General features: G+C 40.4%; 4 protein-coding genes across 5 annotated transcripts; 2 read left to right on the forward strand and 2 right to left on the reverse strand.

Moving 5' to 3' along the window:
- Positions 1–1,289: 1,289 nt before the first annotated feature.
- On the forward strand, positions 1,290–5,686 carry RB195_010953 (uncharacterized protein; the record flags this gene model as incomplete). The annotated part of the gene is made up of 4 exons (XM_013443310.2): positions 1,290–1,421; positions 2,978–3,178; positions 3,451–3,583; positions 5,586–5,686. The coding sequence occupies 4 exons, from the start codon at positions 1,290–1,292 to the stop codon at positions 5,684–5,686; spliced, it is 567 nt and encodes a 188-aa protein (XP_013298764.1).
- A 313-nt stretch (positions 5,687–5,999) lies between these two features.
- RB195_010954 (uncharacterized protein) lies at positions 6,000–9,275 on the reverse strand (the record flags this gene model as incomplete). The annotated part of the gene is made up of 8 exons (XM_064192167.1): positions 6,000–6,183; positions 6,606–6,700; positions 6,768–6,947; positions 7,018–7,189; positions 7,550–7,664; positions 7,834–7,911; positions 8,924–8,980; positions 9,209–9,275. 8 exons carry the CDS (start codon positions 9,273–9,275, stop codon positions 6,000–6,002), a joined length of 948 nt encoding a protein of 315 aa, XP_064049750.1.
- Positions 9,276–9,895: 620 nt separating this feature from the next.
- RB195_010955 (uncharacterized protein) lies at positions 9,896–11,361 on the forward strand (the record flags this gene model as incomplete). Its single annotated transcript, XM_064192168.1, has 3 exons — positions 9,896–10,074; positions 11,175–11,234; positions 11,355–11,361. The coding sequence occupies 3 exons, from the start codon at positions 9,896–9,898 to the stop codon at positions 11,359–11,361; spliced, it is 246 nt and encodes an 81-aa protein (XP_064049751.1).
- A 3,883-nt stretch (positions 11,362–15,244) lies between these two features.
- RB195_010956 (uncharacterized protein) lies at positions 15,245–24,225 on the reverse strand (the record flags this gene model as incomplete). 2 transcript variants are annotated; one of them, XM_064192169.1, is made up of 14 exons in its annotated part: positions 15,245–15,376; positions 15,460–15,538; positions 16,094–16,224; positions 17,320–17,412; positions 18,479–18,598; positions 18,675–18,751; positions 18,928–19,030; positions 21,076–21,198; positions 21,262–21,393; positions 21,463–21,584; positions 22,324–22,456; positions 23,509–23,654; positions 23,870–23,986; positions 24,186–24,225. In XM_064192169.1, 14 exons carry the CDS (start codon positions 24,223–24,225, stop codon positions 15,245–15,247), a joined length of 1,548 nt encoding a protein of 515 aa, XP_064049752.1. The 2 variants fall into 2 exon arrangements, with proteins under 2 accessions (XP_064049752.1, XP_064049753.1); XM_064192170.1 differs by lacking the exon at positions 24,186–24,225 and having other exon boundaries at positions 23,870–23,978.
- Between the last annotated feature and the right edge of the window lie 503 nt (positions 24,226–24,728).

Raw genomic sequence — 24,728 nt, forward strand, 5'->3', positions numbered from 1 at the left:
ACACACTGTAAAGTTTTACTGTAACACGTGCGAACTGTCTCGATTTCATAGTGTGAAGTGGCTGTCTTCAGAACAGATTCTCTCCTTATTGAACTAAGCAATTTATAAAGAAAGCTCTGATCATGAGTGAAAGAGTAAAAAGTGTACGAGTCTGGGCTATCATAGAGCATAAATGTCAAGTTAGAGGAAACATTATTCGGATGGGAATTCAAGGCATCACCACAGGGGTGAATTGGAGACCCAAATTAATTCCCGAAAAGGGTTCACTGCGTCTTTCAGACGTTCCTAGCAATTACAATTGGATAACATGTCATCAATTCCATAAGCCTATTTAAATTTTGGCTCGTGTTGTTGTTCATTAACAGTCGCATCCATTCTGCATAATCCCACTCCAATTTACTGTACTTTTGCGTGGGTAAACAAAATGATTTGCTGCACGTAAGCATTGTACAAACACAAACAATCACGCCGCGAAGAAAAGTCTCTCGACCGCATCTGCCGACTACAAAATGGACGGTGAGTAAGAAGTGGAAGCTGTGAAGGAGACTGGACTGTAGTTCGAATTACACGAAATCGCATGGAAAAATGGGCGGGCAAACATTGCAGAACTTGCTCAGATGTGTATTCGTTTGAAGACCCAGGAAGAGTGCACCTGTATATCACTGGAATGGCGCGTCAGCTTTCTTAACCATGTTGATACGCACTAAAATTAGAGCAGGAATTTCATCCGTTCTCCACTATAGTAGTACTTGGGGGTAGGCTGCAGGATACTATTTATTTTGATGGGATTTTGCTTCTTCTTTTTCTTCTTCTTCTTTTGCTTCTTTTTAGCGTGTTTTGCTGAAATTCGGTTGTACTCTGTCTCGGGGTGTGCTATTTTTGTCGTAGGACATTTTATTGCGTTACTGAAGTAGTTATAACCGGTAGTTCTCATTTCGTTTGCATACAGTAGATGGGATCTGACTTACCGCAATTTCGTGCCTATGTATCCCCACCATTGTTCTGATCGTGGTTATTGCTCTCCAATATTCGTGTGCAATTTTTACATGTTTTGTCATTTTACAATAATGAAGATGAGGCATAAAAGCTAACACAACACTACAACTACAACCCTACAACTACAACTTAGAACATTTAACAATGTCGTGTTTTTATACCAGAGTAGCATCTATGCGGTTTTTTGCGCGTAGATGTAGAAGCAAACCTGATTCGTGCGCATCTTCCTCTCTCGTTTTCCATTTTTTACTGATCTAATTTATTTTCGTCTTTGGAGGTAATCCGGAAAGATCATGAAACTGATCGAGTCCAACGATACCGTCACATTCCCCGACGGGGTTACGTTTACTGTCAAAAACCGAGTTGTGCATGTTACGGGACCTCGAGGTACTCTGAAGCGTGACTTCCGTCATCTTCATATGGAGGTATGCTTTTTCTTTCTTTTCCCAATAGGGTTCTTTTATCTTTTTGCTACTCTTTTCCGTTTTCTGCTTTCCCTCTTTATCATTTCTATATTGCTTAGTTGGTGTTGTGACACAATTTAGTGGAAGTTTGATCTACTTTCGAATTAGTGGTTATTTTTTCAAGCGGTATGTTGCATACTACCGAAGGTGTGAAGTGGAAGATTGTCACATGTGGTAAGGAGTATATGGCTAAAGCACTTTGCCTCTGTGAAGATAGATACAAATGAAAATTTGCACGTTGAAATCTTGACAATAGGAATCATAAGCTCCTACATAACTTAGCAGAGGTTATTTTCCACTTGAAATAATATTTAATAGTGATAATTCATTCTTGACTTTAGTGCAGTTGTGTAATTATGAAGTACTTTAAAGGCATCACCCCACGAATCAATACGGGTTTCAGGTGGGCGGAAGATGCGGCGCGTGCACAAGGCGGGCGCGCTCCAATACAACTCTTGTAGACAACAGCGGCCGGAGACGCTCGAATCCCCATCTTCCTGACCGTTTTTTACGGCGATTAGGAAGAGATGAATGGATTCACCCCCTATCCCACAATCTACCAACCATAACCAACCCCAGATTCGTGGCGTGATGCATTTAAACGTTCTGCGGCACAAATCATAGTATTTTTCTAAGAGATCCGACGTAAAAATGAAAACTCAGAGGAAATAGGTAACAGTAACAATAAAGAAATGAATATGAAATTTGTGAATTGGTCAAAAAGGTAGTGTGTAGCCATGATGTCAACATATTAATAATAGATTGCCTCACTTCAAGTTCGTAGTTCATCGCGGTTTCATACCGGTGCGTCGCGGTTGATTTTTCTTAGTTTTTGTTTTGGTCAAAAAAGTAGCGTGAACAAGTATTGTTGAAAATTTTAAGTCTTTGAAGCAACTAGAAAAATGACTCTTCACAAATGGAACAAGGTGGTTGTGACAGTACCCGTAGGCAAAAGGTGGAGTGAAGTGCAGAACGTTCATAATAAGTAGGCGGTATGGAATGTGGGACAGTGATGGCAGTTGCCGAATGGTAGGGTTCATTTCGTTCTCGCTTACTGTTATATAACTAGCAGGGTCCTCCTACACAATTGTTGCAGTTTGTATGGAAGTGCAAGTTGTTCTATGTTCTGTTCTTGAAAATCTCCAGAAGAGGTTTTACTACTTGTTGAATTTTCACACCCAAAATAATGTCGTTGCCGACCTGTCAGGGATGAGAGCTCTGATTCAAGGTGCCTAATAACGCTGTTTTGGTCTCATATTATCTGTTATTTTTTTTTAATCGCTGATTGATCATCAGTTGGTATGAGTCACATATGTGGAAGTCTGCGAGCAGTCAACTTAATTTGTCAGTATCGTTCCGCCATAATTTTGCTGCAAGAATAGAATCGTCTCGAGATTACACTTCTATTTTATTTCCCACCAAGCTTTGATGGAATATTTATGACCAGAACATTTCCCCGAAACTTGGTTAAATTTTTTCTGCCCATTAACATTGATGTTCATTGACTTCATTTTTAGATGGAACGTGTTGGTAAGAACCAACTGCGTGTCCGCAAATGGTTTGGAGTACGTAAAGAGATTGCTGCGATCAGAACTGTTTGCTCTCATATCCAGAACATGATCAAGGGCGTGACAAAAGGCTATCGTTACAAGATGAGATCCGTGTATGCTCACTTCCCGATCAACGTTACTCTCCAAGACGCTGGCAGGACTGTTGAGGTCTGCTACTTTTGTACTATTTATGATGGCGATAGTTAAGCGATAGGAAGTCATTGTTGCTATTTCCTGACTTTTGTAGACCTATTCGATGTAAATGTATATATACTTCTTGGAAATGAAGTAGAAAGACATTCATGAAGGTTCATCTCACAGAAAAAAAGTAGTTAAGTTCTTGTATCATGCATTACTAAGTGTTATAGTCATTGTACTGTTCTACTGTTGTTCACATTGTTCAGATGTACTCTTAACTGGCGAAATTTATGCTCCTCTAGATCCGTAATTTCCTTGGTGAGAAGATAGTTCGTCGTGTGCCACTTCCTGAGGGAGTCACCGCTGCTCTCTCCACTGCACAAAAGGACGAGCTTATTATTGAAGGAAATGACATTCAGCTGGTGTCTCAAGCTGGTACGTTCTTTCCTCTTGTGTAGTCATATTATATTAGGTTGTCTACATATGTTTTCTACATACGCATGTCCTTTACGAGACTCAAAGAACAGCATAGAAAGATTTCATATCAGTGGAAGAATTGAAGTTTTTGCTTCAGGGAACAAGTGGATATCTGGTAGGGTGAGGTCTGGGGAATAGAGTGGATGCGGGACTCATTCTCAACCCAAATTATTGAGTTGTTCTTTGAATTCCAATCTCCCACCACCCCCTGGTTCTGGTGCCAGGGAATTATAATCTCCTAGAATGATGGAACACTGTGATACACACTCGTGGCCAATACATCTACGAATGATTATCAACGTGCGATTAAAATACTTATGATATTGTAAGGAGTTTGCGAAAAGATGCTAAGAGACGAGTGCCGGTATATGTATCATCATAGAGGGTTACCACACACGGTCCCGCTGCGCCTGGAATGTCGCTATGTTTACTATTAGTGTTATTAGTGTCATTTCTACTATTGATTAACTTTTCACATATGATGTCCACCAAACACTAAAGATGTTTACAAACGTAAACACGTAGCAAAATTCATTATTATAGTTATTTTAACTATTCAGAATTTACTCTTGATTGATTGGTTTATTCTAATTGAGCTAACTGAACTGAACTGTACCTTTGACTGCAAAAACGTTCATTGAGCACAAAAACAGTTCTTGATTGAATAAGTGAACTATGTCACTTTTCATTTGACAAGGCGTTCAATCAACAGATCATCATTGGTATTGAATAGCTAAGCCAGTCAGGACCCTAACACCTAAGTATTAGTCTTAGAGGATCTTTTACATGCAGGCTAAAGCTGCTAAGTGAAATATGGAAGATAGAGCTGGAACGGCCAATGCTTTAACTTCACCAAACTCTTCAAACAGGCTCATTGGAACCAAATAGCTGAGTCATATCATGTAGTACTTTCAAAGAAATGGAAAATGGAATGAGAAATGGCTTTCACCGTAACGAAGAACCACTGCAGATAAACAATCAGCCCGTACCAAACTCTGACGTCGACAGGACCGAAGACAACATATAATGAATGAAGTATATCGAGTATTTCAGTAATGTTCAGCGTCTTCGATCAGAAACAGGACTCACTAACAATACATCCACTTATATAATTATACAATTATTATATATATAATTATAATACATGGAGTTCAAACTACCAACTGAATTTAACAATGAACCAAAGTATCACAACAAAGGCGTTTAAGAACACGTATTTACGGATAGCACCACTATTACAACCACATTAGCCTCACTATCAACACCACTTTAGCACCACTATTGTCTGGTCGAAACAGAAAAAGCGAACGCGACGCGTGCGATATAATTTGTAAGTACATATGGTTAAGTCAAAACGACATGAAGCACGGTGGTTGCGCAAGAGACTGCGCTCGAAGCCGCGAGGTGGAGCGTAGCGGATAAGATCGTGTAAAGATCCTCGCTACTGCCATCTCTGCAGTTCGCCACGGTCCCACCTCGATTCCAACCGCTGTCTCCACCGCGCCACTTCGAGCGCAGCCGATTGCCCAAATGTCCGTGCTTCATGTTGTTTTGACTCGCCTACATGCCGGTATTTGAAGAGACGCTAGATTTTCAATGTCAATCTTCCTCAGCATTGTTGATGCAGAGAACGTTTTGTGAAGAGCATAGCCACTACTAGTAAGAAACAAGTGGGGATGAGTTAATAGTAGTGAGTTAGTATCCAATCGTCATTATTACATTATAAAAGAAGATGTCGCGGTTGACGCAGTCATGTAGGAGTTTTTGAAAGTTTGTATGTCGCCTTGCAGGTGTTCTTTTAAAAAAACAATTTATATTGCGCAGAAGCTGGAACATGCGCTGTGAACCATTAATTAAGTTAATGAACTTCGATTATTTTCCCCTAATTAGCATAATCATGTATGGTTACGATCATTCACCAAAGTCCTTATGGGATTTTTCTATTCACTGTTTCGTTCAGCTGCACGAATCCAGCAGTCTACAACTGTCAAGGAGAAAGATATTCGAAAGTTCCTTGATGGAATCTACGTGTCTGAGAAGACTACTGTTGTTCAAGACTAAATTGTTGTCATTTTTTGTTGATAAATGTTATCTGAGTTGCTATTTTGTGCCACAGTTCAAATCCCTTGAATATCATACTACTGCTGAGAACGTATGGTTTTTTTGTTTCCTGTTTCGTCTGGACTGATTTTGGTTTCTGTCGCTGTGGGAAGATTAAAAGAGAACTAAGTTGAGTTTGATCTTCTGCTGTGGTGTCGCTAGATCGCTATATGAATGGGAATATTTATTCGAATACTAATATTTCACAGAGGTAATTTCGAATTAAATTATGCTTAGAATCATGCAACATCTTTAAGAATTATACGATATTAAATTATGTGAACGGAAACAGTTTTTGTGCGGGTTGTGCTTGCCCAGCGTCAACATTTCCAGAGCTGCCAACTTCGGCTGAATGAGATGAGTCGATTCTTGGCTTCCGTTTTCTCTTCATTATCTCATCTTTGCGTAGAGTTGCTGGACGCTTGCAGTTGTTCTTACGGAAGTAGAGATTGCAAGCGCTGCAAAGAGGTGTTATATTTGACAGCTGTGCGTAGTTCTCACTAATAGCCAAACAAAAGCTTTATTAAAATAGTAAGAATGCGAGATTAGATTATTTCTTAAATTTAGATAGTAAAAATGCGAGATAGGATGGGATTTGCAGGGTTAGTACTTGTATTAGAGTCTATAGAAAGAAGAGGTGGTATTTGTAAGTATGCGGAAGTGAGGGAGAGAGAACAATTCCCCATCAAATCTTTGCAGCTATGGGCCCTTTTTGAGAGACTAGTTCTGAACTCTACTGTGTAAAGAATTTAGAAGAAATTATGTAATAGTTTCTGCAATACTGAAGCAGTAATGAGATAAGACGAATTTCGAATCATTAGGAATGTGTATAGGTTCGGATGTTGACGTAAGGACACTTACGGTGACGAAAATAACTTACTTGCACTCAATTTCTCCGAAGTGATTTCGGCGCCAAAGAGAGGTCGTGCGGGTTTTGCATGTCGTACACACTGAGTTTACGTGACAGGGCACTGCCTAAGAAATAGGATTTGGGCTAACAGTTTTAATAGAGACGTCAACATGCGGGAAATCGAGTTCTCACCGGCATCCGTTTCTTTTTCTGCTGTAACAATTTGCGAATCGTTGGTGTTGGATCAGAATTCGAAGAAGGTAGACGGGAACACGGATTAGGCAGACCCGCTAGTGGAGCTAATGGCAACGCACCAGGTGGAGTGTCTGGAGGAGTAGTGAAGAAGTACTGTGCGGAATAGGGTTCAATATTCTGCAAGCATTACGACATATCAATAGGTGATGTGGAAGTGAAGCTGAAGAGGTTAAGAGAATTGCTCCACCTGCAAGTTCGCCGAGTTCACCGCAGCAGCCGTTGGTTCAATTGTAGCATATGTACCTTTGCAGCTGTTGAGCACTGGCAGCTGAGTGGCTAATGAAAACTCCTCGAATTGCACTGATGTAGTCCCAGGCGGTGGGTCGGGACTCGACAATGGAGTTTGAACAGTACGCCCACTTAAAAAAAATCACTCATATGAAATCATTGTTATTGTTGCTATGGTAGGGACAAAACGATATTAAGCAAGACGTAAGCAGTTGCGCTCGAAAAGGCGCGGTGGAGAACAGCAGTTAGGATCGCGGCGATACCCTTGCTGACACAACCCAGCCCTGCATTTCGCGGTGGTCCCACTTCGATTCCACCGCTCCCTCCACCGTGCCGCTTCGAGCACAGCTGCTTACGCAACTGCACCGCTCTTCATGTCATTTTGACCCGACTATACCAGCAGTTTTTATTTTGTTTTTTTTTCCTTCTCTAACTTCATGACCAATTAAAGCGTATCTTTAAAGATGGATTTAAGCTTAGGTCGCACATACCTTGGCTCATAGTGCATAGTGCCGAAGAGTTGTTGTGACTGAATTGAACCGTACGCATCATGGGTGCTGTGAAATTGAGTCATTGAAGACATCGGAATGCAATATGCTGCGGGATCTAAACACCAAAACACTTTTATATGAAGGTCGTGGCATGCCAGCAAATCCATTGTTGCTGGTGATTGACTAAGTTTTACTTGATACTGTGGATTTCATGTCTGCGCAAGTATCCTACTCAAAAGCTGAGAACTCGTTATCGAAAGATATTCGAGAAAGTGTGCACTTGCCAAAAAAGTCGGGGTTTTCCTGTAACGTCTGCATGAGCGAGTCCATATCGGTATCCACACGTCTTGGATCGTAGACATCTACAAAAAGAAAAGTGTTTGTTATATACGTGTCAATGTGAAGGGAAGATGATGTTGTATATATGAAGATTTATGGAGAAAACCTCTTTTACTAAATGCAGGAGGAGAAATTACGATGAGGAGCTGAGGTGAATGCGAAGAAAAAGTTGGAGAGATTACAAAGACACATTTTATGGGTAGGAAAGAGTTTTAAAGTGAACATTTTGTAATGAGGAAAAAGTCGCCTAAATAAGATTTCTGGATAACTTGCTATGTTATTAGTACGAATATATGTTATATTAGCTTCAAAATTTGTGAGTGCGAGTTCTTCAGCTGTCAAATTTTTGAAGTAGAAAACTTCACTGCAGATTAAATTTGTTGTGCGGTCGGATCAAAACGAGCTGACTTGTGGTGAAATTACGTGAGAGGTTGCGCTCGATGCGGGGTGGTTGGGCTAAGATCCGCATTGAATTGGAGTTAGCAAGGGTCCCATAGGGAATGTAATCAGTTACGCAATTGCACGTCAGGTCAGGTCGACAAACTGTATGGGACTCAGTCCGAAGTTTTCCTTAAGGAACTCTTGTACTAACTTCCGGTTTTCATCACTCACTTCCAATGGTTGTGCTATGAATAAGTTTCTGGGATTTTACGACCAGAGGAATGGATTTTGAGCTGCGACTTTTTTTCAATGCTCGGGAGAGTCTGCTTAATGATTCTTTTTTGAAGAGTGATTCGACAATTGTGCACGGTTTTCAGTCCAAATTGCACACGTTACTTTATACAACTTTGAACATTTCATAGTCACGTCTAATGAAAACCACTGTAAGCGAAATGGAAGTAGTCCTCGTAAAAAAGAATAATAGTGCATCCTGTTTGTAAAGGATACACATGGGAGTCGATTTTAAAAGAAAGAAGTCTTGATGTTCTTCTGATATAAGTTTCCTTATTGTCCTGTCAAGATGTGGAACTATTTCTACGCCTCTACGCCTCTAATACCATAGTACATGAGGAATGTAAGTTTCGTGGCACGTACCTGATGGAACATGCTGTTGAATCCCGTCAAAGTGATAAGTTGTATCGCACATTGTATCTGAAACTGATAATAATATCAGACGAAAATCAACAACGAATGATAACATTTGATAATAAGCATGGTGCCAGGAAGCAGTGGACGATGTAAGTTGGAGAATACGATTAGATAGTGAGCAGCATGCGACCTCTGAGATGCACCTACTACCGTAGTCTGATTAGATAATAAGCGTGTGTGATACCGACACGAAGGAGAACATAAGCGTACAAAGAGGTTTACTATATTTACCTTGAATGGTTGTGGTCGAGCAACAAGGATCGGTGTAGTACCGAGAATTGAGTGTGCCAGAATACATTGGAACGATTTAGCGCTGTCTGGAAATACGATTCATAATTTGCAGGAAATAAGGAATTACAGGAAAAGTTGGAAAGTGAGGTATCAAGGAACACACGAGTAGAAAGGCAAAAATGAGGCGCAAAGACATGAAATCGATTTGGTTCTCAGACATCTCCAGCAAGATGTATGGCCAAACTAAAGATGGAGTCAATTGGCTTTTAAACCTTGGCTTAAATTTTTTGCTTTAGTTGAGCGTGGAGTACATACAGGAATTTCGAATTCAACATCCAACATTTCAAAAAGGTTCTTTTCTTTGAGAAATTTTGAGACGAACGTCAGCGCCTTTTAAGCAGGCATGTCAGTTTCATGACCAGATTGTGATCTGCAATCAATTCAGTTATAATTTTATCCGAAAAACTACCAAAAAAGTTAGGAAAAAAAAGAAGCAAGAGAAACACCCCAAAATTCATAAGTGATACATTGTGAGATACGTAGAGAATATATTTCTGAAATGAGTGTTAGGCAAAAAGCGTTCTCAGTGGTTGGTCTAGAACTTGAGGTGGTAATCGATACTTTTATTAAATAAATAAATACTGAAAAAGGAAAGGGAAGTATGTGATTTGCCTAGAGAAACCTGATATGCGACCCGACAAGATTGGAAATATCCAACAGGAAGAAATCAAGACATGTAGAGAAGAACTCACCGTTGATGAAGTAATAAAAAATGAAAGAATAGTCATTGTCGAGACTATCTTATATCAGCTGCTGCTCTTTGACGTGCCGACGCAACCACGTCTTCCTGCTCCATCGGCGGTGTCGTGGGCTTAGCGAATCGTTGCCAGCACCTGGCGGATGAGCCTCAGGTGCTTCCTATCACTCACAAAGGAGTGGCCGCATAGAATGCCGACGACTGGCAGCAGTATTGTTATCAAGTGCAGTTAATGGCAGAGGTCAAAACATCATTGACCTTCCCGAACATCAAAAAAACCTTATTGCGGTGCTTTTCATCTCTTGAACGACCACTCTTGGATCTCCTAGGCGAGCTGCTTTTGGAAAAAATACATTTTTTTTTTCAGGATACAAATCCTCGGAGCACATGCGATAGTTCCATGTAGGGTGTCGAGAGTTATTTATTATTTATTGGGTTATTATTATCAATATTTATCATAACGTTAACAACTATCAGTGCCACTACTATTTAATTAAACTGTTATTTTGATTACAATTTGTGTGGAACCATTCATTCATTGATTAATTCTAAGAGAATATCAAAACTTAACAATTCTTTAAAATCCTCAAGCGTCTCCAACAGAAAGTTCTGCTCAGGAACAATTTCGTTCGCAACCGCATGCAATAAAGTTTCTGATCCTAATTGGTGAAAATGAAAATGAAACCCCTACGAAAGCTCCAAAAAATTACCACATTACCCCCTGCATTCATGGAGATTGTAGGTCTGCTCGTGATCAATGCTTTAGAATAGGTATATCAGTGATTCAAAGCCTGCAGAGACAAGGTTTATAAAATAATGAAATATGAAAATAAAATACATGGATAAAATGTGAGTAATATATACATATAGAATATAAGCATTCCTATTAGTTAAGATACGGCTACAACTCCGCATCAAACATCATTTTACTTGTGTGGATATTTCTACTGATGAGAGCATAGTTACGTTATTTGTTTGTTATTTGCACATAAATAGGTGTTACAAAAATTATAATTATTTTTTTTCGGTAGGCAGTGCATTTTTCAGTAGCAAAGTTCTTAACAGCTAATTCACACATCGTTGTTGTTTTTTTTTCTCCTAGTGAGGATAGTATGTTATGTCGAATTACAGACGCAATTCGTCTTACTTCTTCCACTTCCAGACATACGAATGAAGAGGACAGCGCTTATTCTTACTTTATCTCTGGAGCTTGCACTATCATGACTTCATTGCACTATCCGCTAACATCACGGCAACGTGGCTACTAAGGTAGGCACAACGATTTGGGCTTTTTTGGTTTTTGTTTCCGGGTGTAATATCTTAGGGGATGATGACTTGTTCTGGATGAAGCATTTGAGAGGATATATTGCAAATGTTCTTACTTTCCAGGCTCTGACGAAGGCGACAACGCCGAAACGTTAGCCGTAATAAATTTTGTTAACAATCTTGGCTGTTGCTTAAATTCGACTATCAACAAGTTGCTATCTCTATGCCAAGATTCAAGGAAAGTCGAACTTTCGCACTTCATTGCACTGTTTTTACTTCATTATTACCAAGTTTATTACAAGGAGTTATGTTAATATCATGCTTACTTATGAATTTAATTTGAATACAGCATAGAACCATGCAAAATGATGCTGATGAACTAATTACGAACATTTCAAGCTGCGAACCTCCTTTTGGAACGTAATTTGTTCACACGTCCTTCATGAGTGATGAAAAGTGTCTGGGTTTCTAGTGTCAGTGGCGTGCGCAACTTATTATGCTTTCCAAAGCTCACATCAATGAAAATTGGCTATCTTTGCTGTACGCATGGTTTAAAGGCATAACCCCACGAATTGGGGGTTGGTCCAGGCGGGTAGTGCCCATGAGGGCTCGTAGGTTGTGGGGAGGAGGGTGATTCCATTCATTTCTTCCTGCATCAGTGTAAACAGACGACCCTAGAACGCTGGTTCTAACGACGTCCTTTATTGCACCGCGCCACCTTTGCGCACCGCCCCGCTTACGATTCGTCGAATGAAATGAATTGCCTACCGCGGCGTCCGAATGGGTTTTCGACGAATCGCAGGCGGGGCGGGGCGTAATGGTTGCGCATTGCAGCAGAAGCCGTCTTTAGAAACAGCGTTCCGAGGTCGTCCGTTTACACTAACACAGGAAGAGATGAACGGAATCACCCTCTTCCTCACAATCTACAACCTCGTATAGATTACCTATTAGTATTACCCAGCTGAAACCCGTACCACCCCAGACTCGTGGGGTGATGCCTTTAAATACAGGGTGCGGCAGAAATAACCCCCACATTTCCAAAGGGGATTGAAAAAAAATAGCACCAAAACCTTTTATTTCCCAAGTATAGATATAACTTTTTCACTGGGTGTTTTAAGAATCATTTCGTACAAGTGGTGGTCCTAACGGCTGATGCACAATTGGACTTTTGAGCTGTGAAGAGGTCGTGTATGGAGTTCTTGAGGCTTTCCAGTAGCCCAGTAGCGAAAACTTTGTTTATTAGCTATTTATTAGCTGCGCCAGAGAGGTGGAAATGGGATGCATGGCTGCGAGGACTAGAGAATCCCATTAAAGCAATCCATGTGCGTTCCACAGTGTGCTGGAGACAATTCGTGGCCGATCACAATTTTGTACAGCTGCATTTTAGGGTCAGTATTTCTCGCCTCACAATTCTTTCCGAAATCCGAAGAGCTCAAATATGCTTTCGTGCTGAACCCGTTGGAGAAAACAGCTCAACCCTCACTACAGCGATATTTTCGGGTGTTCTCAAATTTTCAGGACGTCCGTTTGACTTTCCCTTCAGTTCAGATCCTGTTCCCGTTACTCCCTGAATGCTCAACAAAGTAGTTTTCCGGTCTGGAACACTCTCCTTAGCGCGTAAGCCGAAACGAAACGAACGCGATTCGCTTTCCGTGTGTTGGAAAATGGATAAGTCCTCGATTCGACTTATTTTCTTGAGCTTTCTATCATTCGAGCTCACTCGAGAAACTTCTAACAACGCCTTCTTTTCCTCTTGTCATTGTTTCGATGAAACGGGCAGCACTTTTTAATTTTGACTAATCTTGGACTCCATTGTGAACAAAAAACTTTCTTATTTATATGGTGTATCTGGTTCTTTATTTGGTCTTTTCTTTCAACCAATTCTTTCACCAAACTGCTATTTTTGAATTTTTCTTTGTACGGGGCGACAGACTTGCACCAGTGGCACCTACTCATGTTTTTCTGGTTTTCTCACAGAAATACTTAGTAACATGGTATTGTGTGTTACGAAATTTGAATCAATTATATATAAAAACGCTTATCCTTCAGGGACCAAACATTTTTTTCTACCTATCTGTTGGGCCTGCTCTATTCACTACTGATTGCTTAAAGGCATCACTCCACGAATCTGAGGTGGTACGGATTTCAGGTGAAGTATTCATAGAAGTAGATTACGGGATAGAAGATTTATGGAGAGGGGTGTGATTCCGTCCATTTCTTCCTAATTGCCGTAAAAAACGGCCCGGAAGATACGGCTTCGGGCGTTCTGGCGCACTATTTTCTACAAGGAGTTCGACTGGAGCGCGTCAGCCGCGTGCACAAGCCGCATCTTCCGGGCTGTTTTCTACGGCAATTAGGAAGAAATGGACGGAATCACCTTCCTCTCCATAAATATTCTATCCCGTATATGAATACTCCACCTGAAATCCGTACCACCTCAGATTCGTGGAGTGATGCCTTTAAGGAAATATTTGAGGTAGAACTTATGTCAGACATCATGTGATTAGAAAGCTTGAGTTCTCTTACCTGCTACTCCTTCCATTCGGATTCTCTTAAAGGTCACTTTTTTGAAAGTACAATATCCATTTATCTAGTTAAATGGAACCATTAATTTCAAAAGAAAAGACAAAGGAGAAGAAAAGAAGAAATGGATCAAAGTTTATAAGGCGTACACTTCATCATAAGGCATCATTTTGCCAAAACAACAAGGAGCAGATTTGACAATACTCGATCTATTTTGTAACATATTCAAGTGTATCATGGGTTAACTTATGGATCAGGTTGGTAAATGGGTGAGTCCTATCAATTCTTCACATTTTAATTCCTAACATCCTTACTAAAATAAAATTTTGTCTTTAACGTAATATAGCGAATGTACATATATTTCATTATATTTGTTCATGGTGGCCTTATCTATTAGGTTGTTCGGATATAAACGAGACTTTCGAAACTCTACGAATTTCGAACAGCAATTTGGACAGTTTTGGTTCCATTTTGTTCCTGGCGTTTTCCTGTATATTTTACTTTCTTTTTTGTTTATTTTTGATTTCTGTGGTATTTTTTATTTCATAAAAATAAAATTTTATTTATTTATTTCTTTATTTTTATTTTATTGATGATGTGATTTCGCGAAGTCAATGCTACAAATGGTTTCAACGCTTTGAAAATGGAAATGAGAGCTTAGAAGACGAAGAACACCGACGTCATCCTCAATTGGTAGACGACGAATTACTGAAGAAGGCGATCGAGTCTGATCCGACACAAACTACAAGAAAACTTGCCCTAGAGTTCGAATGTTCGAATCCCACAATTGACGAGCATTTACATACAATCGGGAAGACAAATCGGTGCGGCAAATGGGTTCCTCGTAAGATGAGTGATGAAAATAAAGCTGTCCGTAAATCGAAAAAAAAATCAAAGAGTTGGGCTGGAAAGTTTTGTCGCATCCGCCGTATAGTCCGGACTTGGCTCCTTCGGACTACCATCTATTTCGATCGATTCATCACGGATTGTCGGAGAAAAAGTTCAACAATATCAAGGAAGTCCGATCTTGGGTCGCATCATACTTCGACTCACAGCCAACGAAATTCTTTGAGGACGCCATCCACAACCTGCGTGATCGATGGCGAAGCGTTGTTGATAGTTGTGGAGAATATTGATTGGAATAAAGACTTGTTATAGAAATTTTGTGATGTTTGAAAGTTTGAGTCGAAAGTCTCGTTTATATCCGAACAACCTAATATTTTCTATGTCCTGTGTATCCAGTTATTTGTTTAACATTATCGAGAACATAATAGTAGCCATGGAAGATTTTCTCACCAAAACGAATAGAGTCATGGAAGCTTCAGGAGCTTTTTTTAGGCATTAATGATAAACTGTTGGCTTTTTTTCCAAAAATTTTTTGGCACTGCTTTACCAACCTGATGTTACTTAAAACCATTGATTCTATTCAGAAATTCACAGCACATTCCTTGGTCCTTCTGTAAGGGTGATCGTCTCTTTCTTAGTTTTGTCTAGAAGCAATGTTCAGTAGTGTCTTGGATGTTGACGTAGATAGCTTTGACTTGGCTGTATGCTCGTAATGTGTCCAAGCCGTTTTCACGACCATGTCCGGAGTTCTTGTAGCCACCGAAAGGTACGTTCACCTGAACTCAGATTCATCTATCATTATTCACCAGTGGGCAGGGACTCCATCGCAAGGATTCTTGTGAGCTTTGCAAGAATTTACCTCTGTATCGTTGTACGTATTGATAAAGACGGTACCGGCTTGAAGTTGCGTGGCGATTCGATGGCAGCGAGCAAGGTTACTGAATTCAGGTAGACCTGATGCTTGGAAAACAAAGACACAGAGAAAAATAAGAGGAACACTTCGTGGTGCATGATAGAGGTAGAGGGTCGTTACTTCATATAGAGAACTGAGAAAATGAAAAATCCCATTTCCAAATCTACTAACGGACGAATTCACAAAGACACAGGAACTCACATATGTACTTGCTACAACTCGTTCGACAACTTCAGCATTACCTAACAAGGTGTGTGTGAATTATTCTGCAAATTCTTGTCAAACTCTGACTTCAGGCTGACGAACACTATATCTAAAATTCTAGTGCTGATGGAGAATGTTGAGATTCTCTACCTTAACTGTAAAATATAGATGAACTCATACGACGAGTTGTTTTGTACAGCTGAGTGAGTTAATGTAGGTCATTTGATTTCTGAATTTGGTGGAGAGATTTTTCATTTTCATTATGTCTATCACAATGTATGCACATCCCGGAATACACCGACTTATGAGAAAGACACCTCGGAAGTTTAAGTTTTCAAAACGTTAGATTTAACGTCTAAATAACTATGAAACTCACCCGGAGAAGACGCCGGCCGCAAGCCCATACATAGTGTCATTTGCTCTCTTCACAACCTCTTCTTCTGTGTCGAACGGTAGCAGCAAGCAGCAGGCACCGAAAATCTCCTCGCGAACCGCACGAGCGTCATCCTGTCGATGTTTAGGATACGATAGTGCTGTGCGGCTTTTTTAAAAAATGTTTTTCAATGTTGATAAGTTCTCAGACTTCTTCGAATGATTAAATTTCAAGAGGCAAGGTTCAAAGATATTTGCTTCGATTTTATACACTATCCGTAAGTTTTACTAGTTTTACTTAGAAACAAATAAAAAAGTAATTTGGAAAATGTTTTTCCATTCAATTTAGGTAACGTGTAATTTGAATCGCAAACCTTGATATCAACACTTCCAAATAGGTGCATTTTAACAAACATTAGTTCTGTTTGCATTTTTTTTTTGAGGCAGCCCTGTTTTAAGTAAATAAATAGTGGGTGTTATCTTTCTCGAACTTTCGATATTGTATCCTGAAGCATATTTCAACTTGCTTAGAACACCATCGGATTAGACTTTGGTGGAAGTTTTCCGCCAAATTGCAGATTCGTCTGGTGTGAACTAGTGAGGAAAAGAAAAAACGTACGTCGTTGATCAATCCTTATAAGATGCGCCTACGCTTTCGACTTTAGTTAGTTCAGAATCGTTTGTGGTTATGAACGCATGTGCAGCTTATAAAGTAACTTCCGGAGGTGGAGCAACATGTCAAGTCAGTGTTTTTATCCTCCCAAATAACTCTGATATCAATGTATCGAACCCAGAGGGATGTAAAACACAATTACGCTTTCAAACCAACGATCGATCGTACGGTCACATTTCAACAACTGGGCTACATCCCTTCCAGGAATACGCATATATGCAAAATTTGATCAAAAAATCACAAAAAAAATGGATACAAACTACAATAATCAAGGTCTTAAGAGAATGCGGTGCAGGTGAAGAATGAAGTTGAAACATCCCTTTGGGATGCGCCAACGCATTCCACTTAATTTCAGAAATAAAATCCAGTTAGACACCAATCAAGAATTCTAGGAAGAATTTCTTAGAAAAGTGAGATAGCTAAAAAGTGCACGCCTATAAGATAGATTAGAGAATAGGAAACGCTCGGAACTCCGCCAATACTATAGCATTAGAATAAAATTATTATTAGAATAAAATATGGGAAAAAAAGAGAAATGAAGTAGTGAGGTCAAGAACCTTTAGTCCGATGATTACTGCTGGTTCAAAGTAGTAGCCATTTTTAACACCATCTGGATGCAAACGTTTCCCGCCGCGCAGCAGCTGACCTCCCTGCAATGAAACTACAGGCAATGATTTAAAAACAAAAGATATTCGGTGAGCACTTTTTTTTTGCTACGTTCTAGAGCAACTTTGGATCTAATGATACGTGCAGTTTTATTTCTCTAAACGCTTAGAGAAGTCTAAGGTCTTAGAGACAAGCACAGTCGAGAATCGCAATCTCTGAACGGAATCTCTCGGTATTAGGCAAACATTAATTGAAATTCCTCAAAGATATGTCAGCGCATGTACGATTCCACTACTGGTACCCCAGCCAACACAAAGAGCCAGTAATATCGTTTTTGGAAGACTGTTCTTGAATCATCAGAGAATCCTGCGCTATCAATCAGATTCTCGGACTGCCATCAGTTTGCGATAATTGGACGGGCTACCATGCACGCCCATCCTTGCGCCATTCCTGAGACTCGGTCCTTTCTAATCGATCAAATCTACGTTACATGATTCAAGTCAGGACTCACTGAAATGCTTTAAACGGGATATATGCTTTCTCAGATGTCGAGAATTTTTTGAATAATTGAAAAAGTTTCTGTAAGTCTCTTTCTGTGACAGTCAAAGCTTCTTTAATGAGTTCTTAAAGGTGATGGTTGGAAGACCATGTTTATATCAACAGTGAGTTCGACATTCACTCGTAAAACAAATAGGTCCGTATTTTCTTTGCTACGCAAGCTTCCTGGCTTTACCTTATCAGCTTTCTCATCTATGTAAGCGCAATAATATGCAATAAAATTTCGCATTTCTTGCCCACTACATTACTGTGGAACGATGTTGCGGTGATCTATCTTTTTTTCTGTGTCGCACGCCAACGGATAAATTCATTAGTGCAGACACAGGGAGGGCAGCACAGCTAAGTCGTGCCCGAAATCATACAATTTCACTCTTTTCTTATCGTACTATTTCAGCGACAAAAAAAAATAAGGAAAGGATCTGAGAAGGCAAGCCTATGTTTAAGAGCATGAATTATTTGCAAAGTCCGCTTCCTTAAGAACAAATAGTGTTAGATATGAAGCTAATAGAAAAAGTTTGCTGTGCAAAGAAAATGACTGAGACGCAAACGCACCTCTTGTTTAGCACTTTCGACGAAATCAAGAATCCTGTTCAGATGAGTTTCGTTTATGTTGGCACCGACTCGCGTATCCTCGTTGAGTGGATCGCCAACTTTAAGCTTCTCATCGCATTCCTGAACCGAAGGTTTACGAAGTTGCTTGGAACATTAAAGAAAAGACACCGTCCTCCGTGATAATCTACTCACTGACCTTCAAAAGTGCGGCTGTGAATGATTCGAGAATACCTCGTTGAACAAACACACGAGTTGCATTTGTGCACACTTGTCCTGGAACACAAGTATGGATGGACTGAAGGATTTGTCAACGACAATCATAACACACAGTGAAGGACGAATTTCGGTATATTTGTGCTGATAGCAAAGATATTATGGAGGGATATTATGCTCACATTTATTTTATTTAATGATACAAGTTATCGAAAAGTACGCCCAAAAATAGTTACCCTGATTAAGAAAATTGGCCAGCATCGTAGCGGCGACAGCACTTTTAACATCAGAATCATCGAATATGATAAGTTCTGACTTGCCTCCGAGTTCAAGTGTTACCTGAAAGCAGTTCTTTCAGCAATTTTTTTCATGGATTGGCTCAACTGTTGCTATTGGAGAAGAAAAGAAAAACAATCGAGCAATCACGCTCAATACCTCTTAGTTTCCACAGGTGTGGGTAGTGACCTTGTTGCGCCGAGTCCTCCTACGAGGCTTCTAACAAACTCAAATTTGTGTGCGAGAGGACAATCAATGGACCGCTGACGGTGTCTCGCACACCATTTTTATTATAGTTAGCAGGAACTGATCGTGACCAAGGACATATCTCTGTAGTGATTCAGAAAAAGGCGTGTAAAAAAGCCCTGGTTGAACCGGTGTCCCCAACGATGCAACTTATTGCAGGGAGCAGAACGATGGCAGGTAAGGCAGATTCTGCTGCTTATTTGAATTACATTACTTTGACTGTAAAAGTTGGCCGATAAAAAAGTCGTTCGCGCTCAACTGTTTTGTAAGTTCCATTGTTCAGTCGGGGGATCGACGAAGGCTGTTTCACACGCGTTTTCAGAATTACTAGGCGGGATTGAGAGATCATTGTCGTGACTACACCTCTATTTCTCTCTGTTAGTGGAGAGATCCCAAAACCGTCAATTTCCTGATATGAAGATAACTTTAAAATAATGTAGAATTAATATGTGGCAATATGCTCGTTGTCAAAGAATTGATTGCTTGGTACATGAGTGGAACGAGACACCGGGGGAGAGAACGATGGTGACAAACTTTTCAAGTTGGAAGTCTTTTACAGTAAGGTATTTTATGTTAACAGAGCCCAGCTACTGTAATCGCCCTGCGTTCTATTCACCTGAGTTATAAGTTCAGCAGATCAGCAATTCAGCATCGATGTGCCAGAGAGATCTCCAGATGCAAAAAAAAAATCGGAAGTAAAAAGCAAAACGGTACTAAAGGCCGAGGTTATGCATGTAGGTGAAACGCTTGCTTGAAATTAAAGGCGGGATTCATAAATAAAGCGGCGACATTCTAGGATGCAAAGAAAGATGGAATGAAATCATACGATTCTCGAAAAACGATGAATACCAAAGAGAAATCGTAGCACAACTCAAGAAGATTTCGAAGAACGTACTGCTTAGTTAACAAGGAACAGAAATGTGAAACGAAGCCGAACTGCAGAGAAACAGAAAATAATGCAGATACGGAATAATGCTAGGATAAGGAAAGACTAAGGTTCACGAAATAGACCATCACAAATAATGTAGCAACAAGGAGAAATGCTATGGGAACAGAAACATGAAAAATAACAAAGTACAGAAGATTTAATCTCACTTTACAGGGACAAAAGAAGGAAATCGTCTTGGCGTCTTTTGGAAACTATGCACCGCCGTTGACAAAACATGGCTGCTAAGATTAGGCACAAAATTTTGATAAAACCTGAATGCGAGGGAAATTATCATCGTAATCATCATAGAAACACATAGAGTCGGGTCAAAACGACATGAAGCTTGGTGTAGTCGCTTAAAAGCATCATCCCACGAATCTGAGGTGGTACGGGTTTCAGGTGGAGTATTCGTATACGGGATCGTAAATTATGGAGAAGTGGGTGATTCCGTCCATTTCTTGCTAATTGGCGTAAAAAACGGCCCGGAAGATGCGGCGTGTGCACACAGCTGGCGCGCTCAAATCGAACTCGCTGTAGAAAATAGCGCGCCGGAACGCTCGAAGCCGTATCGTAGGAAGAAATGGACGGAATCACCTCATCTCCCTAATCTACGATCCTGTATACGAATACTCCACCTGAAATCCGTACCACCTCAGATTCGTGGGGTGATGCCTTTAAGAAGCTGCGCACGGGGCGGCTCGGTGGAGCTGCGATCGAGGTGGGACCATCGCGAAATGTAGCGATAAATGGTGCTAGTAAGGGTGCCCCTCTATACTAATCGCTACGCTCCTCCGGACCGCTTCCGTCAGTTTCGATAGAGAAGAGCTTATTTATATAATATTTCAAAAATAAAGACCACGGATACAAGAGATTAAGATAAAGAACGACTAGTAAAGAAAAAACTCTCAAACTTAATCTACAGAGCTGTCCGTACCGGTTTCACATTTGCTGCAGCTGCCTGTCTTTGTACAGCCATTCCGCCGACAACAGAACCGGTAAACGAAAGTTTGCGAATCAGCGGGTGAATACACAAGAAGTTGCCCGTTTCCGCTTCTCCCTAGATGCGATGGTAGGCATGCGAACGTCTTTTTAGTGTGAGAGGTAACTCTTTAGCGCTAACCTGCACCACGTTGAAGACCCCATCTGGTACTCCTGCAGCGGAGAGGATTTCTCCGAGTAGCACTGGGGATGCGGTTGCGAACGGTGACGGCTTGTAGACGACGGCGTTCCCGGCAGCTAAGGCTGGAGCTACCTGGACGTTAAATGATTAATAACCGTTCGGGGAATTAGGTGATCAAATGTTTGCGAAGAGTCCAATCACCTTCCATACGCAGGTCTGGAATGGATAGTTCCATGCTCCTATGCATCCGACAACTCCGTAGGGTTCACGGCGAGTATATGCCAGTCTGCTGGTCGGTCCCCCGGGTATGTCAATATGGTCTCCTACAAGAAGAAAAGAACACAATCTCAAGCAACTTCTTATAGTCACTTATGCTTGTCATTATCGCATATAATGGCACTGGAGCGCGACATTGTTTTTCTTCTAGTTTTTTTGTGAATCTTCTCTAACTACCTCACTACTTTCGCAGAAATTTCCACCGAAAACCTGAACGGAAATATAGTCGTACAGGTGATAAAAGGAAAATAAATGAATTTTCCAAAGGAAAATGCTCACTCATTCATAATCAATTCTACTTCATCAGATATCGATTTCCCGGATTCTCTATGTTTTTCTCAAATCGTGATTTTTGCATATCTGTTCAGAAAGTACGCGTGTTATTGTTAAATCCAAGGAATAATTGATTAACAATGAAATTGAATTGATAAACCACTTATTACATCGCGGCGGATTATTTGCTATTCGTTATTTCTGATAAAGGTTTTCCATGTTTTATTAATACCTTGAGGAAAGATGCGTACATAATAAGTAGTCTTCCAGTTAGTTTCTTTTCTTCGAATACTTTCTATGTTCCTGCGCAGAAGTTCAGAAGGATGCAGGAACTGCAACGAAAATTGCTCCTAATATCCTTTGACTAACTACACCAATACTGTTACAAATTTATGGACTTTTTTTGCCCTACAGGAATAGACTCATGTTTGATTTCGGTAATGGAGCTCTACCAATTCAATACACACTGGCAAAGTTGCAGTGGATATTATTTAGTGTTGGTAAACAATGTACCTTGCAAAACAGCAGGAGCTACGCCGCCAAAGAAGTCGAAGGTATCTGCAGACGACTCTATGTCCACTCGAGCCTCATAGATAGGTTTTCCATTAGTTTTTACCTCCCAGCGAGCAATTTCTTCGAGGTTTTCCTAAAAGAAAGTGTTTAGTCGCATGTGTCGAAGTATAGTCGGGTCAAAACGAGCTGAAGTTCGGTACAGTTGCGTAAGCGGCTGCGCCGAGAGTTTGTTGGTTTGGTTTGTTTGGCACTTATGGTTGCAGTTCACGATAGCCCCACCTCAATCCCAATGGTTAACTTCATCGCACCGCTTTGAACGCGACTGCTTACGCAACTACACTGACCTCCCTGTCTTTTTCACCCTACCTGAAGAGATCTGAGAGATACTCTCACTGAAAAGCGCAGTTAAAAAACTATAGTAGCTCATCCGTAAAGTGGGTTTATCTGCTGCTCGTCGATTGTGCTTGGAAACTGATTTGGAAGAACTTCCAAGTTCATTTTGCGAATTCAAACCTCTTCTTAATTTTCATACCTAGATTACTTTCTTTCTAGATTGAGAAAAGCAAAATGTGAACTAAGGTGATGAAGCCAAAAAGCATCGAACAACCAAACACTCTACATTTCATTTATTTCTCCGCAAAAGGTCATTACGTATCCAGACAAGATATGTAAATTTTAATTGTGTAAGCAGATGGTGGGGAGTGGAACCACGCTTTTTTCCACTCAAAACCATATTAGTTACAGTTTTCCGTTTGCACTGGAACTAAAGGGACGGCTTGCGTGATTGTGATCTAGTCAACGTAAGCTTTTCACAACGGGAAAATCGGCTAAACTGTTTCCTACATATGGAACAAAAATGTGCATGTATTCTTGTACACAGATGAGAATCGAACCCAGTGCATTTGTGAGGAGTGTCTGTTGGTAGTGAGGGTTGCAAAAGGATTGTTCCTTCTGCCGAATTAACATGAAAAAATCGTGGACTTTCGACCTTATCACCTTCAGAACACAGCTAATTATTGTCTCGTGTCCTTGAAGAAAAAAAGTAGATAATAATCTTAAAAATGTAATGCAGTGGTGCTGTTTTCCGTCGCATTCATAAAATTAAAAGTTTCGTTGAGAAATTGAACTATCTACCATTTCCAAGCTTTCGAATTAAATAATTACAGTCGAAAAAAATAATCGTACCCTTATGATTCCGGCGACTTTGTGCAGCACTTTGCCTCGCTCTAGTGGAGTTAGGTTACCCCAACTTTGCTGCGCTGCGGCCGCAAAGTGAACTGCTCGATTCACCGTCTCCTGGTCAGCAATTGGGCATTTCTCAATAACGGCACCTTAATCAGATTCTATAGTGAGGAATTGATGAAGTGAGCACATGATGAACAAAAACAAAATAAAAAAACTCCTGCATAAAGACAAAATAAATTCCCAGAAATAAAAACCTTATTCTGTTTTGGTTTCTCAGCAACAAGCCTGGAGGTTATTTCTACGTAGAATTGTTGGAAATGAAAGTAAATCAGCAGAGAAAGAAATTGATCTCCAAACTAACCGATGCGGGGCTCAATAACGTCGAAAGTTTTGGTACTCTCAATTGTAGTTCGCCTCCCATTGAGGAAGTACAATCCGCCAGACAAATCGCCCGGAATTTTCAGCGACATCTCAGAATCTGGAAAAAGAGAATTTTATCGATTGCATGGCTGAGTCAGAACGAAATGAAGCAGTTGCGTAAGCGGTTGCGCTTGAAGAGGAGCGGTAGAGATAGCTGGTGGAATCGAGGTGGGACCATCGGGGACTGCAGAAATGAGCGGTGTTAGCAAGAATCTTTCCCTGATCTTAATCGCCCCACTTGGGGCACTACCGCTTACACAACTGCATCGTGCTTGTCGTTGTGACTTTACCATACATGTCGAGTACTACGGTATATCAAGCAGAAGTATAAACAGCTAGGAAGAGGAATATTAGCATCATGAAGTACATATTTTATTGATCGAAGGGGATTTTGTGAGCCGTCTAAATAGCACAAACTTTCACGTCGAATGCGGAATAAGTCCAATTTAATTAAAATGGGAGCATCCCTAATAAAAGTGCTAACTCAAATTCTACCGTTCTCGCTCTCTTATAGAGTTAGCTTAAAACGACTTGACTTGCTGTGCAACTGTGAGCTGTTACCATCACGGTGGGAATTTCTTCAGCCCCAATCTGGCTGTAGCCCTGAAGGACTCCCAGTGTTCGCCTACACTACTGCATCACACAACGGGACGTTTTGACTGTAAACCATAGACCGCAATTTTTTGAGATCAGGATATTAACATTTAATATTCATTCAGAAGACTAGGAGGATGGTAGTTGCAAACTCAAAAACATTTAATTAGCGTTTGCTTTTTTAAACTATTTAAATGCAGTGTACC

This window comes from Necator americanus, chromosome III (genome assembly GCF_031761385.1).
Source record: "Necator americanus strain Aroian chromosome III, whole genome shotgun sequence".
Taxonomy (NCBI): Eukaryota; Metazoa; Nematoda; class Chromadorea; order Rhabditida; family Ancylostomatidae; genus Necator; species Necator americanus.